The 13,087-nt window shown below is 37.0% G+C and overlaps 1 protein-coding gene across 1 annotated transcript; it reads left to right on the top strand.

The window, feature by feature from the left end:
• Positions 1 to 3,855: 3,855 nt before the first annotated feature.
• On the top strand, positions 3,856 to 10,187 carry LOC112179533 (AP-2 complex subunit mu). The gene is made up of 13 exons (XM_024317971.2): positions 3,856 to 4,229; positions 5,614 to 5,791; positions 6,193 to 6,283; positions 6,985 to 7,079; positions 7,254 to 7,343; positions 7,427 to 7,475; positions 7,553 to 7,691; positions 7,866 to 7,982; positions 8,415 to 8,505; positions 8,591 to 8,733; positions 9,041 to 9,155; positions 9,663 to 9,707; positions 9,787 to 10,187. Exons 1-13 carry the CDS (start codon positions 4,147 to 4,149, stop codon positions 9,865 to 9,867), a joined length of 1,317 nt encoding a protein of 438 aa, XP_024173739.1. The 5' UTR covers positions 3,856 to 4,146; the 3' UTR covers positions 9,868 to 10,187.
• Positions 10,188 to 13,087: the final 2,900 nt, after the last annotated feature.

Below are 13,087 nucleotides of genomic sequence, written 5' to 3'. Positions count from 1 at the left end.
GTCAATCCCTAGCAACGGCGCCAAAAATTGACACGCACAAAATGAGCGCGTAATTTAACCTTGTAAAATGTCATCGTTAGTATAGAATAAGTAGGGATCGTTCTAACCGAGGATTGAGGGTACACCTGTAATTGTGTAAACAAATAGAGAAAAGTATTATTTACAAAAATAAAATAAAAATATAAATATATACAATTGTGTAAACAAATAAAGAATTAAAATAATAAAGTATTATTTACAAAAATAAAATAAAGAATATAAATATATACAATTAAACACAAATAAGGGGGTTTGAAGATTTATAAAATTGAAAATTAAAATTAAATGAAATAAAGAAAATATAAAAACATATATACAAGGATGAAATGTAAGAAACAAAGATCAAAACCAATTCCATATGATTAAACTCAATTCAAATCCTATAATTGATCATCTAAGTCATGAGAAAGAAGTTGATCATGTGAAACATTTGAAGCAAATGATTTCCCATATTTTACTTTCCTTTACTAATTAACCTAAGTGAAAGCACCTAAATCAATCCTATTAAATGATAGGAGCATGTTTTTTCTTTTCATTCTTCTTCTTCTTCTGGGATTTTGTTCTAGCCAAACCACCGCAAGCTCCGCTCCTTCTCCTCCACCCAAGAATCAAAGAAAAATGGCTTCTGCTTCTTCTTCAAACTCAGTCCTCTTCTTCTTCTCTCTCCTCCTCCTCTCTCTCATCTCCTTCCCCTCCGCCCAAACCATCACCAACGCTGCCATCATCCTCTCCAATTCCTGCTACAAATCCATGTTCTTCGCATTCAACTCCCAGCAAACGGACCCAAAACGAAAGTTGGGTGACACGATTAACAAAAAAAAAAAAAAATCAAATCGTTCTGCACCCAGAAAACTGCTCTAGGCATCCAGAGACACCCATGTCTTCTTCTTCGCCAAAATTGATTTCCTTCTTCTCCGCTCAGCAGCTTTCCTCTTCCGGAGCAACCAACTGGAAAACTGGTTCGCTGCACACCAAATTTTGGTGAACCTTAGCTCCACCAACCATCTTCTTTCTTCGCAGAGACCGTCACCCATTCGCTAATAGAACCTCCATTCATCAAACCCCCTCCTCCACCGCCACAACCTCAGCATCCTCCTCCTCCGTTGCCGCCGTCATGTCAGTAACAACATATACCAAATACTCTGATCAAAATCACAATCATAAGGCCAAAGCAACATATAACATGAATTCATGTATATAAGAACTAAAAACAAACCCAGCATAAACCAAAAAAGCAAAACCAACCTAGATAGCAATTGAGCACAATTAGATCAAGAAAAAGACTTGCCAGCTGGTACTTGGTACCTTTGGCTTCTCCCACACACTGTCAATTGCTCGATTTGGGTAAATGGGTCATTTCACTTTTTTTTGGGACCCACTTGCTTGCCACATCAGCAAACAAACGGCGCCGTCAGAAATTTTGAACGGAAGTATCACGTTGATGCCAATTTAGGTCTTTGGGTATCACATTGATGCTTTTGAGAGTTCGGGTATCAAATTGGCCTTGGCAGAATAGTTTGGGGACGGTAACTGAATTTTTCTCATTAAAAAATGTGTTAAATTTTAGATATAAAAATCAATATATTTACATAAATGCCACTAGAGTAAAAATCAACAATCATCCTCTCTCTCCTCTCCGGCGAGGTCTCCGGTCAACTTTGACGGGTCTCCGGCCAACTTCCGGAGACCACAAAAGCTACTGTCGCTAGCAACAAAAGCTACTCAGGTGAGATTTCCAGCAACCTCTGATGAGCTCACAAAAGCTACTGTCACCAGCAACAAAAACTACTGTCACCAACAAAATCTACTCCAGTGAGATTTCCGGCAACCTCCGACGAGGTGACAAAAGCTACTATCACTAGTGACAAAAACTACTCCTTACCAAAAAAACCTAAGCTCCCCAAAACCAAAAGCTATTATCCCCACCAACAAAATCTACTGTCACTAACACCAAAAGCTACTATCACTATCACCAGCAACAAACGCTACTCTCACAAGCAACAGAAAATTACTCTCAGCAAAAGCTGCTCTCACCAACACCAAAAACTACTCTCACCAACAACAAAAGTTACTCTCACCAACACCAGACAGCTACTCTCACTAACACTAGAGAGCTACTTCAGTATCAAAGCTACTCTAACCATCAACAAAAGCTACTCTCATTGACGCAAAAAGCTACTATCACCACCGCAAAAAACTACCTTCACCGCTAACAAAAGTTACTCTCACCAATGTCAAAAACTACTATCACCACCACAAAAAGCTACAATCATCACCACCAAAAGTTACTTTCACCAACAACAAAAGATACTCTCATCAACATAAAAAACTCTTCTCACCAACAACAAAAAGCTACTTTTACCAAAACCAAAAGTTACTCTCACCAACTCCAAAAGCTATTCTCACCAGCATTAAAAATCGCTTCACTTGCTCTCTTTCTAAAATGATGCAAGTGCAAGACAAATATTGCCATAATTTAACCACAAAACAAAGACACAAACCAGAATAAAACACCATCAGAAATATAGATACCATAACATCAAAATTGAACAATGAGGCATAAAATTAAGATCCAATTTCATCCACAACATATAAGAAGTCTGACAAAACTCTAAATTAAGTTTACAGTAACATCATATTACAAACTCTTAATTGCTCAACATGATTTGAAATGGTACTGTACTTGCAGACTAATCAAGTAGCATCATGTTACAAACTCTCAATTGCTCAACATGATTTCAAATAGCATCTGATAACTCTGTTCCACCTCATCGCCGAACTTAAGAAACTAACTAATCGAAATCACAAAGTTAACTAGTAATTCTAGACATATATAAGAGAACAAATGCACAAATCAAACGCCTACTGAAATCGTAATTCTGAAATTGGTGCTTTGTTACTGTCGTCTTTCACTATCAATCTCCTTCTCTAACAATCTCGCTTCTTTCGAGCACAAGTGCACTCCAGAATTAAGTGCAAGGACCTCTTGCAACTTTTCGATAGGAGAGATATGAGTAGAGTAGGGAATCAGAGAGCTCTGAGTTCGCCTCTAGTAAGGTAGCTCCAATCGGAGCTTGTTCATCGCCGTCGTCTTCTGCACGACCTGAAATTCAGGGGAATTCAAATAAAAAAATTATACAAAATCTCATAGATTTGAACTTGATGAAGATCGAAGAGCTTCAGATCGAACAAAAAAGGTAGAACGGGGTCCTTCCGGCCAAATTGTTCAAACTCCCTAATCCAATTCTGGTCGCCGGAGCTACATCCTCCCAGTCATCAACCGAAATAAGGAGGTGGAATTAAAGTGAACTAGTGTCGTGAAGATCTGTACGTGATTGAGGAGATAGAGCACCGTGCCGGTGCTATTCAAAATTGGAATTGGAGACCAAGACGTGAAGAACTGTGATCGAGGAGAGAGAGGGAGAGGGAGGGGGAGAGAGAGAGTGTATCGTGCCCGTGGTCGCCGGAATCAGAGGCGGAATTGGAGGCGGAGACCAGGTCGTGAAGACCTGTGATCGAAGAGAGAGAGAGAGAGTGATTACAGATCGAGCCATCGAGGATATAATTGGGTTTATCAGGTACAAGGGTAAAATCGTCACGAGAGAAATAATTTGTGGGTGCAGGTGGCCTTATTTGTACAAAAAATTGCAAGTGGCATTCTGACTAATATAAGTCTCAAAATGACACTTACATGTAATTTTCTAAAGAAATAAAGCATTCTCTTTGAAAAAAATAAAAATAAAATAAAAATAGTATCTATGAATTTTGGGTTCTTAAGTAAAATTCTAATATTTTTTGGGTTCTTAAGAAAGAGAGAGAGAGTAGCTGGCAGGCACGCGTGGAGAGGGAGAGAGAGAGAGAGAGAGACCAACTTCTCTGACTGCAACTCTTCCGCGACTTGTTCTTCAAACTTGAGACCTTTCTTGCTTCCTTTCTCTCTGCGATTCTCCACACATTGCTCTTCACCAAAGCTCAAGGCTTTCTCAAGCCAAGCTCCAGCAGACGCCCACGCCCTTCATTATTAGTCTGGCGATTCATTTTCCAAATCTCGCAGATCTGATTAGCTGACCCAGTCTCCGTCGCCGTTAATTTGGGTCTGGATCAGACATGCCGGTGGCTGCTTCCGCCGTTTACTTCTTGAACCTCCGCGGAGATGTCCTCATCAACCGTCTCTACCGTGATGACGTCGGGTAACTTCTCCCCTCTTTCTCTCTATCTCACAGCTTTTGGGTTCGAATTTTCTTCATACAATTTGATTCAGAAATGGCCTCTATGCATGTATCTTTGTGTTACTGTGTTGGGATACTAGTGTGTAGAATTGTCAATTGTTTCTGGGCAGAGATGCATTCATGTTTTGTGTTGAGGTTTTCGGTCAATGGGTGTATCTGTTTGTGCTTAACTGTATGTGGGTTCGAATCGAAATTTTTGAAATTTATATGGGGGGACACTCTGCTTATGTCATTGTTTAGAGTGTAGGGAATTCAAATTTAGATCGAAAGTGGGAAATGCTGTACTCAATTTTATGCACTGAAATGGTGCTGTGAGTTCGGCTAAGTGTCGGCGTGTAATGTTCCTAATTGGCTTTTGGTACGAGACATTCCTAAGTGATGAGGTCTGAAGCTTGATAAAGTACTTTTTTTTGGTATAGTGAAGTTGTTACAAAACTAGTGGTGTCGAAGCTTTAGGTAGATGCTGTGGTAACTAAACGTGATGGATGAAGTAAAGTTGTTTCATCGATACTGACATTTTTGTGTTTTCAGGATTTTGTTAGAACATTCACTTTTTGAGTTTAATAGGTTTCTCTGAAGATTTTAGGTGCATGAACAAGGGTGCAGGATAGGGATGAGGTCCAGTCAATTAGTGAAACTGATGTAGGATGAAACCGAGGACTAATCTATTACATTACAGTTAGCCGAGGCACTTGCATTGATTCTTCTGTTTATATCTAATCCATGTGCCCTAACGTTTAAAGTTAACTATGGCATATTGAATAACAAAGGAAAAAGGGAAGAGTGAACACACGGCTGATTTTGAAAATTAAGAGGTAGTTGTACTGGCGGTTCCCATAGTGACTAACCCATTTGTTGCTAGAATTCTACTTTAGTGTCATGGTAAGTTCATAATGTAATTTGAACTAAGAGAAGAAAAAGAAGCATAAACATATGTCAGATAATGAAAATTAAGAGCTTATTTGTAGTGGTGGTTCCAATAGTGAGCTACCCTTTTGTTGACAGGAATTTACTTTAGTGTGATGGTAATTTGGAAATGTAATTTCATTTAAGCATGTGTAGAAAGGTATTATTTGAAATACTGTCCTGAGAAGGAAAGAAGCACGTGTGTCATAGACTTCAGGCTCACATAAAATAATAAAAAAATGTTGTCAGGATATGAAGGGCACCCTCTTAGGCCTTCTTTCCATGTTGTGGAAATTCTTCATTGTCAGGTCTTTGCTTTGTATGCATATCTTTGTGTTCTTTATTCTGTTGTTGGCTAAATATTTATGTCATCAAAATTCATCCAACAACTTTAAATTGTGCAGTAGTGTGTGTAACAACTGTTTATTTATTCTTTCAGTGGAAATATGGTGGATGCGTTCCGAATGCATATAATGCAAACAAAAGAGCTTGGTACATGTCCTGTGCGGCAGATTGGTGGATGCTCTTTCTTTTACATGAGAATCAGCAATGTTTACATTGTGATTGTAGTCAGCAGCAATGCGAATGTAGCTTGTGCCTTCAAGTTTGTGGTCGAGGTAATGATGATGTTGTTACCCAAATTTTATGCAGATTCGAGCACTGTGTAAATAAGAATTCAAGATGGTCTCTGCTGTTTATCACCATGGCTAGTTTTTGAACTGGAAACTTACTTCTTCTACTCAATCAGTCAATATCTTGAATTGTTGCCGTGTTTTATACAATGACAAATAGCTAATTAAGTCATTTCTTCAATCATAAGTAAAGTTTTTATTTATTTTTATTTTCTTGGTAATCTTGTTTGCCCTTTATTATCTTAGATTTTATTCAGAAAAGTTCAAACTGGTACTTTGTATTTAGTTAAGGGCATGGGTCTATATTCGATTTTTCACTGTCTGTGAACCTGCAAATGATGAACTTTAATAATGGTGATAATTCTGGTACTCTTTTCTGCTTGCAGGCCGTTGCGCTGTTCAAATCCTATTTTGGTGGGGCTTTTGATGAAGATGCAATTCGTAATAATTTTGTTTTGATTTATGAGCTGTTGGACGGTAAGTATTTATAAACTCATTTCATTTCTTTATAAGAGTTATGTTTATGATACAAACCTTTTGCCATACTCATGCCTTACAACTTAGAATTTACCTCATACAATAGTGAATAAAGCTAAAAAGTAACTGGAGACCACAAAATGAATCTTGTGTAAAAGGATGAATTTTAGTTGCTGAATATTCATATTCTAGCAGACTAGGGTGTAACTACAAAACAAAACCAAGCAAAACCTCATGATATAAGACGCCACTATTGGTAACTGTTGCGCACAAGTACTTGCCATATTTCTAGTTGTATGCACAACACATCCTCTCTAACAAGATTTGATACTGTTAACATGGCAGCACATAATAGTTGACTGTGGTTTTGCACACATGGCTTTGTGCAGACTGTTTGTTAGTACTTAGTAGATGAGTTACCTTCCCAAGATGCCTTCATTCCCGGACTTCATGCTTGATATCTTGGATAAAGAATACTATGGAAGTTTGTGATACTGATAATTGAATTAAGCTTTTTTTGAATATGATGATGTTGAAATGAGTAACATTATGTCAGCTGTGCATTGCTTCTTTGCTGTGATCTGTAAAGTTCATGTTCTGCAGTGCGGATTGACCATGCATATTTATGCATATATTTAATTTATCTTTAGTTAATAAATAAAAGGTCAAATATAACTTTGATGTCGACCTTTAAATTGCAGAAATTATGGATTTTGGTTATCCCCAGAATCTTTCTCCAGAAATTTTAAAGCTTTACATCACCCAGGAAGGAGTGCGTTCGCCCTTCTCTTCTAAGGTAAGATACTTTAATGTTTCAGGGTAGGGAAATTGCATATGCAATCTTCTAGGATATTTGCTCTGTAGATTAGAATAATAGATAGAAGCTTCTAGTTATTCTATCATATTGATATCATGATATTAGTTCCTGACATTTTTTTCTTGTCAATTGTGTGCTGGAAAAAAAAAAAAGCCTACAGATAAACCTGTCCCTAATGCAACTCTGCAAGTTACAGGTGCTGTCGGTTGGCGGAGAGAGGGCCTTGTTTATAAAAAGAATGAGGTGACAAATTTTCTTTTTCCTGTCATCTTTTCTTCATTCGTTATTCGGCATTCAACTAGATTTCTAACATTTGATTAATGCAGGTTTTCTTGGATATTGTGGAAAGTGTAAATCTTTTGATGTCTTCCAAAGGTGGGCTAGTGTTTCTGATGTTCTCTGCACAAACAATTTCTGATTGGTCTACTCATAAGCAATTTTGGTGACTATAGGTAGTGTTCTACGCTGCGATGTAACTGGGAAGATTCTTATGAAGTGCTTTCTATCTGGAATGCCTGATTTGAAGTTAGGGTTGAATGATAAGATTGGCCTTGAGAAAGAGTCGCAAATTAAATCTCGTCCTACCAAAAGGTATATTTCATGTTAAAATTGTAAGTGAACATTTTACCACTAAAAGTAGAAGAAGACGCACTGAAATAATCTCCCTTCTCTGATCTCAGTTCTCTATAGTGATGCCAAAACACACTCAAAGCTCATGGTTTATTCATTTTATTTTCTTTCTTGACCCTCACTATTATTTTGCAGTGGAAAAACTATTGAGCTCGATGATGTTACTTTCCATCAATGTGTAAATTTGACGAGGTTTAACTCAGAGAAGACAGTTAGTTTTGTGCCACCTGATGGTGAATTCGAATTGATGAAGTAAGTTAATACTCTAAAATTGTTTCTAGTGCTAAGCTCATTACTCAATAGTGTCCTTCATCAAGCATAGTCGTAAGCATTTAAACTTTGTGCATGGAGTCCATTATGTACTTTTTGTATCAGCTGGTGTTCTGAGTTACATCTTCTATACTATTTTGTGAGATAGAACAGAAGCCCTGAATAGCTGTTATGCATGTATATTTCAGAAAGAAAAAAAAAGAAAAAGAAGCCTTTTACATGCTACCAATCCTGCAATTAGCGGCCTACATAATGCATGATTGACTGATTTCATGATTTCATCATTATACTTCCTTTTTTTCCCATGTAGATTGTCTTGTAGTATGATACAAATCGCCTAACATGCTTAGTAGGGCTGTCTATCTAATAATTCGGACTAGTAGTTCTCTAAGTAGTTGGTTATATGTGATACAGGTACCGTATAACTGAGGGTGTGAATCTTCCGTTCCGAGTATTGCCCACAATTAAGGAACTCGGTAGAACTCGCATTGAAGTAAATGTTAAGGTAAGTATGCTTGTTCACATGTTGAAGGTTGCTATTTTGAAAGTTTATGGTGTGAAATAGCTTATACGCACCTTGTGCTCTTCAGGTAAAGAGTGTTTTTGGTGCCAAGATGTTTGCGCTTGGGGTTGTCATCAAAATTCCTGTGCCAAAACAAACGGCAAAAACAAGTTTTCAAGTGACCTCTGGTCGAGCGAAGTACAATGCTGCTATTGATTGCTTGGTTTGGAAGTGAGTGTTTTAGTATGTTTTGTGAGTTGTGACATCCTAAATTTGTGGACTATTTAATTTCTCTAAGAGTTGCAATCCCATTTCTATTAAGAAGAGTGTACAATAACATTATCCCTTGTAGATTTGCATAGGTGATTAGAGGATGAGATTAAATTTACCATTCTAGGCTCATAGAATGGTATTCTGTCTGTGGCATATTTGATAGAGGAGCCTTCAGCCCGCCTTAAATTTTTTTATGTCCGAGTTATATGATTGTGTGGGCTTTTTTCTTTCACTCCATTGCTCTTAACTTTATTCAACTATGTAGGATAAGAAAGTTTCCGGGACAAACTGAGCCAACTTTGAGTGCGGAAGTTGAGCTGATTTCCACGATGACAGAAAAGAAGTCTTGGACAAGACCGCCAATTCAGATGGAGTTCCAGGTGCCTGATTAATTATGAATACTAATTCAAATAACTGAGGTTTTTTTTTTTTTTTTTTTTTGGGGTACACATTTTCACTTGATAATCTCAGAAGGTCTTATAACCTCCTATGTAGTGTCTCATTTAAGTAAATTTTATACTAAAAATTGTTGTCCCTAACTAGGATATTGATTCATATTCTAGAAAAGAAAATGGTGTTTGCTTGTTTGTTTCTTCAGGATTTTAATCAGTTAGATTAATTACATGAGAGAGAATATCGTAGATGAGGTTGGAAGTATAATAGTTTAATAATTGTAATAATACAGTAATTACATGAGAGAAAATATCGTAGATGAGGTTGGAAGTATAACAGTTTAATAATTGTAATAATACAGTTGACTTGTTGATGAGGGCCATTTCCTGAACTAGTACCTCATTTTCATGTATTTCTACGTTTATGGTATTCAATTTGTCTTCTCCTCAGCATCCCCTTTAAAGACGTGATTTATTGGGAAATTGTCTATACAGGTTCCAATGTTTACAGCATCTGGTTTACGTGTACGTTTTCTCAAGGTAATGCCTGGACTCACAGCATTGTTATTATGCCTTCCCTTGAAAATGTTGCATTTATTCATGGATTTTTATTTTGCAGGTATGGGAGAAAAGTGGTTACAATACTGTTGAGTGGGTTCGCTATATCACCAAAGCTGGTTCATATGAGATTAGGTGCTAGAGGGAGAGACGGGATTGCTGCTGTGAAGACTTGAGATGATTTTACGGTGGATGCAGGAATATTTTTAAGTGAGTTGAGTGATAAGAAATTATTCAAGAGTTTGTATTACAAGGATAAATCATAGGGATTTTTATTGATTTGTGTCATTGTGTCAATATGAATATGGCGAATTTGTCTGATATCCTGTTGTAAATGCTAGTTTACTCTAGAACTGGTACATTGAGTATTCATTTTTTTTCCCACTTTTTTTTCTATGACAAATTTGTTGCGTTTGGCACAATTTTCATTTATTGAAATCATGAGATTGTAAGCGAGATTTATTGTTTGATGAGTCTATTAAAATAACCTGGTGAATGTTAGGAATGTGTTGTATGGTAAGGGTTTACATTGTATCTACCAATTTTGTGTTTTTTTGTCTTGTTTTTTTATTTGCGGGTTTAAGCTCCTCAAGAACATGGCATGAGAAGATTCCTTGCCTTTGTCAAGCTAGGTCAGTTGGGGGAGATTGTGAGACCGAAAAAAGAGGGGAAATCATGGAGTTGGAAACCTCAAACTAGCCAGATAGCCAGCAGCATAGTTTTTGCAGCTGTTAGTGAAGCACCTTGTTTGAGACCCGGAACCATTTTACACCAACTAGTAGAAGGGGGAAGAACCTATGAGGTAAACCGTTGCCTACCCATCTTAATAGATGGCCTTAATATTGACATTAAACTTGAAGTAGGAATACAGCTGAAGAGGAAAATCAATACCCTTGAGACAAAATCAAGCTCCACATCGATTTGCAGCAGCAACAGAACATTAGAGGGCAAAGGAGACCTTGTCTAGTTATGCCTTGATAAAGACTAATAGGAAAATCGCTATTTCGAACACTTGAGCAAATGATCAATCCATTCATGAACCTCAAACATACATGTAAGCTGAGGTCGTGAAGTTACATGCATTGGTAACACACTAAGCCCAAGTGCAAATTTATTCAGAATGTCCATAGGTAGACATTAAACAAGTCATTCCACCCTGCACCCAGTTTCTGTCAAGGATATCATGATCTAATGGAAACGTAGCTGAAAACTAAGGAAGCACCTCAAATCAGATCATGTTTCCAGAAAATTTGTGCTGCCCAAACCCAATTCTCCACTTACCAATACGAAGGATCTGGGAACCAAAAGATTGTTACTCTTCAGTTACAGTCAGTTAAGGGAGAACCACAAATAGAAACAGTACTATCAGCAAGAGCTTGGTCAGTATGGTAAGAGCAAAAGATACCTCCACAGAAACTTCATTCTTCAGGATGGTCTTCTCTGCTGACTGCTCAACAGTTTTTTATTCTGCTCACATCATTCTTTGTGTTTGGAGGTCGCTCCCAAAATGCCAGCATCTAGTCTCGAGTGTTTATTCAGCGCCGCCCCTCGAGACAACCAGCTAGCTAGGTATCCTCTGAAACAACTCAAAGTTCTTTTGACTTGGTGCTTGATGTTAGATCAAAAGTGGACTCATCACAAGTTATCCTAGAGTAACTAGGAAACCATTAAACACATTAAATCGAATATAACATGGATTTGGAAAAGAATCAACCTAGATATCAAATGTGATAGTGTATTTAGCATTGGATTAGGAATCCATTAATTGGACTACAAGAAAGTCCTAAACTGTGATGCATTAGGAATCTAAGATACAAGTCTTGTTCTTCAAGGAAAATATTTATGGGAGAATTCCTAGGACTTGAACTTGTATAAATAAGAGGTTAAGGTCCCTGTTATCACCACCGTCTACAAGCATTGTGTTCTGCCCATTCAGAAGCTACAGTTGGTGAATAGCAGAAGACTTCAACCTCGTCTTCATCCTTGTTTTTGTAGCTACAGCAATGGCTTCTACTTATGACGTCAATGGTATGTTTAAAGCTAATGATGAACATGTAATTGTGTGAGCTTGTTTGTAAATTAGTTTTACAATTGGTATCAGAGCTTAGGCTCACAAAATTGTGCTTCAGTTTATTTCAATGAGAAATCGTTTTAAGGTTTTCAAAAAAAAAAAAAAAAAAAAATTTTGATTTGCAATAAAACGGCCACGTTTTGGCCATCTTCAGAAAACCCTTTTGGCCCAAGAAGCAACATATGTTGATCCAAGCCCAGACCCGATCCAAAAACCTCCTTCAGAAACTAAAGGAAGTGACCGTTGTTATAACGGTCACATTAAGCAGGGATTGGTTCTGGGTATTCAGAATCGGAGACGCATAAGATGAACTCATCTTGTAGGGATTCAAGACCCCTGTGTTGCTCGATTAAGATGCCAATAAGGATCTTTTGCTGTCTTCTGTTTTTGAATTCACGCTTCCGCGAAAGTTTTTAGCAGCAAAATTGGGAAATTTGCAAAGGTTGGTTTTTTGTTTTTTGTTTTTTTACAGAAAAATTTAGTTTCAATTCATTTTGATTTTGTTGTTTGATGAGCACAAGAACCCTAGTAGCATTCCCGGCATGCGCATAGGTTAGAGTAGATGGTGACCGGAGGAAATTTAATTTTTCTTGGATGCTACTGTGTTTTGTGAAATCGACATTGTGCTTGCATATCTATGACGGTTGTTCTGTGATTTGATATGCATGATTAATGTGAATTCTTGAGTATCGTATCTGTGAATCATAATATAACAATGCATGTAGAAAACTCCCAAAATTTTAGGCGTTGTTAAAAATTTTGACAGGTACAAAGAGCTTAGTTCTTATAAGGATTATTAATCCAGATAGAAAATCAAGTTTTCAAGCTCAATTTGGTTTGTGTTTTCTGTAGGTTTGAATGAACATATTGCACAAAGCATTCTTCATTAATTCTTGCAGAAAACCTTAAGTTAACAAACTAGAAAATTGTATCTTGTATTTTAAAATTATGCATATAATTTTGCTTCCAAAGAAGTAGTACAATATGATTTTAGAATGCAGATAGCAATATGCATATATGTTCTTTTCAAATATGGATACTTAGAATTCAAATTTCTGTCTAAAGATGTGATTTGTGTTCTTCGGATAACTTGAACTGAATAAATGTGGCATATTGATTTGGAACCTTCAGGATATCATGTCTTCTGCTCAAAAGTGATGCATGCTATTAATTTTGGTTAAAGGGCTATTGATGTGTGGTATTGCTTGTGTTTTGTTTTTGTTTTCTATTTTGCATTGTTTTGATTTTGATATTGCTTGAAGTTACAGAAAACATAAAACTTAAAATTTTA

Source organism: Rosa chinensis, chromosome 7 (genome assembly GCF_002994745.2).
Source record: "Rosa chinensis cultivar Old Blush chromosome 7, RchiOBHm-V2, whole genome shotgun sequence".
In the NCBI taxonomy this organism is placed as follows: Eukaryota; Viridiplantae; Streptophyta; class Magnoliopsida; order Rosales; family Rosaceae; genus Rosa; species Rosa chinensis.
Note: the sequence above shows the minus strand (reverse complement) of the source record. Positions and strands in the feature narration are given on the sequence as shown.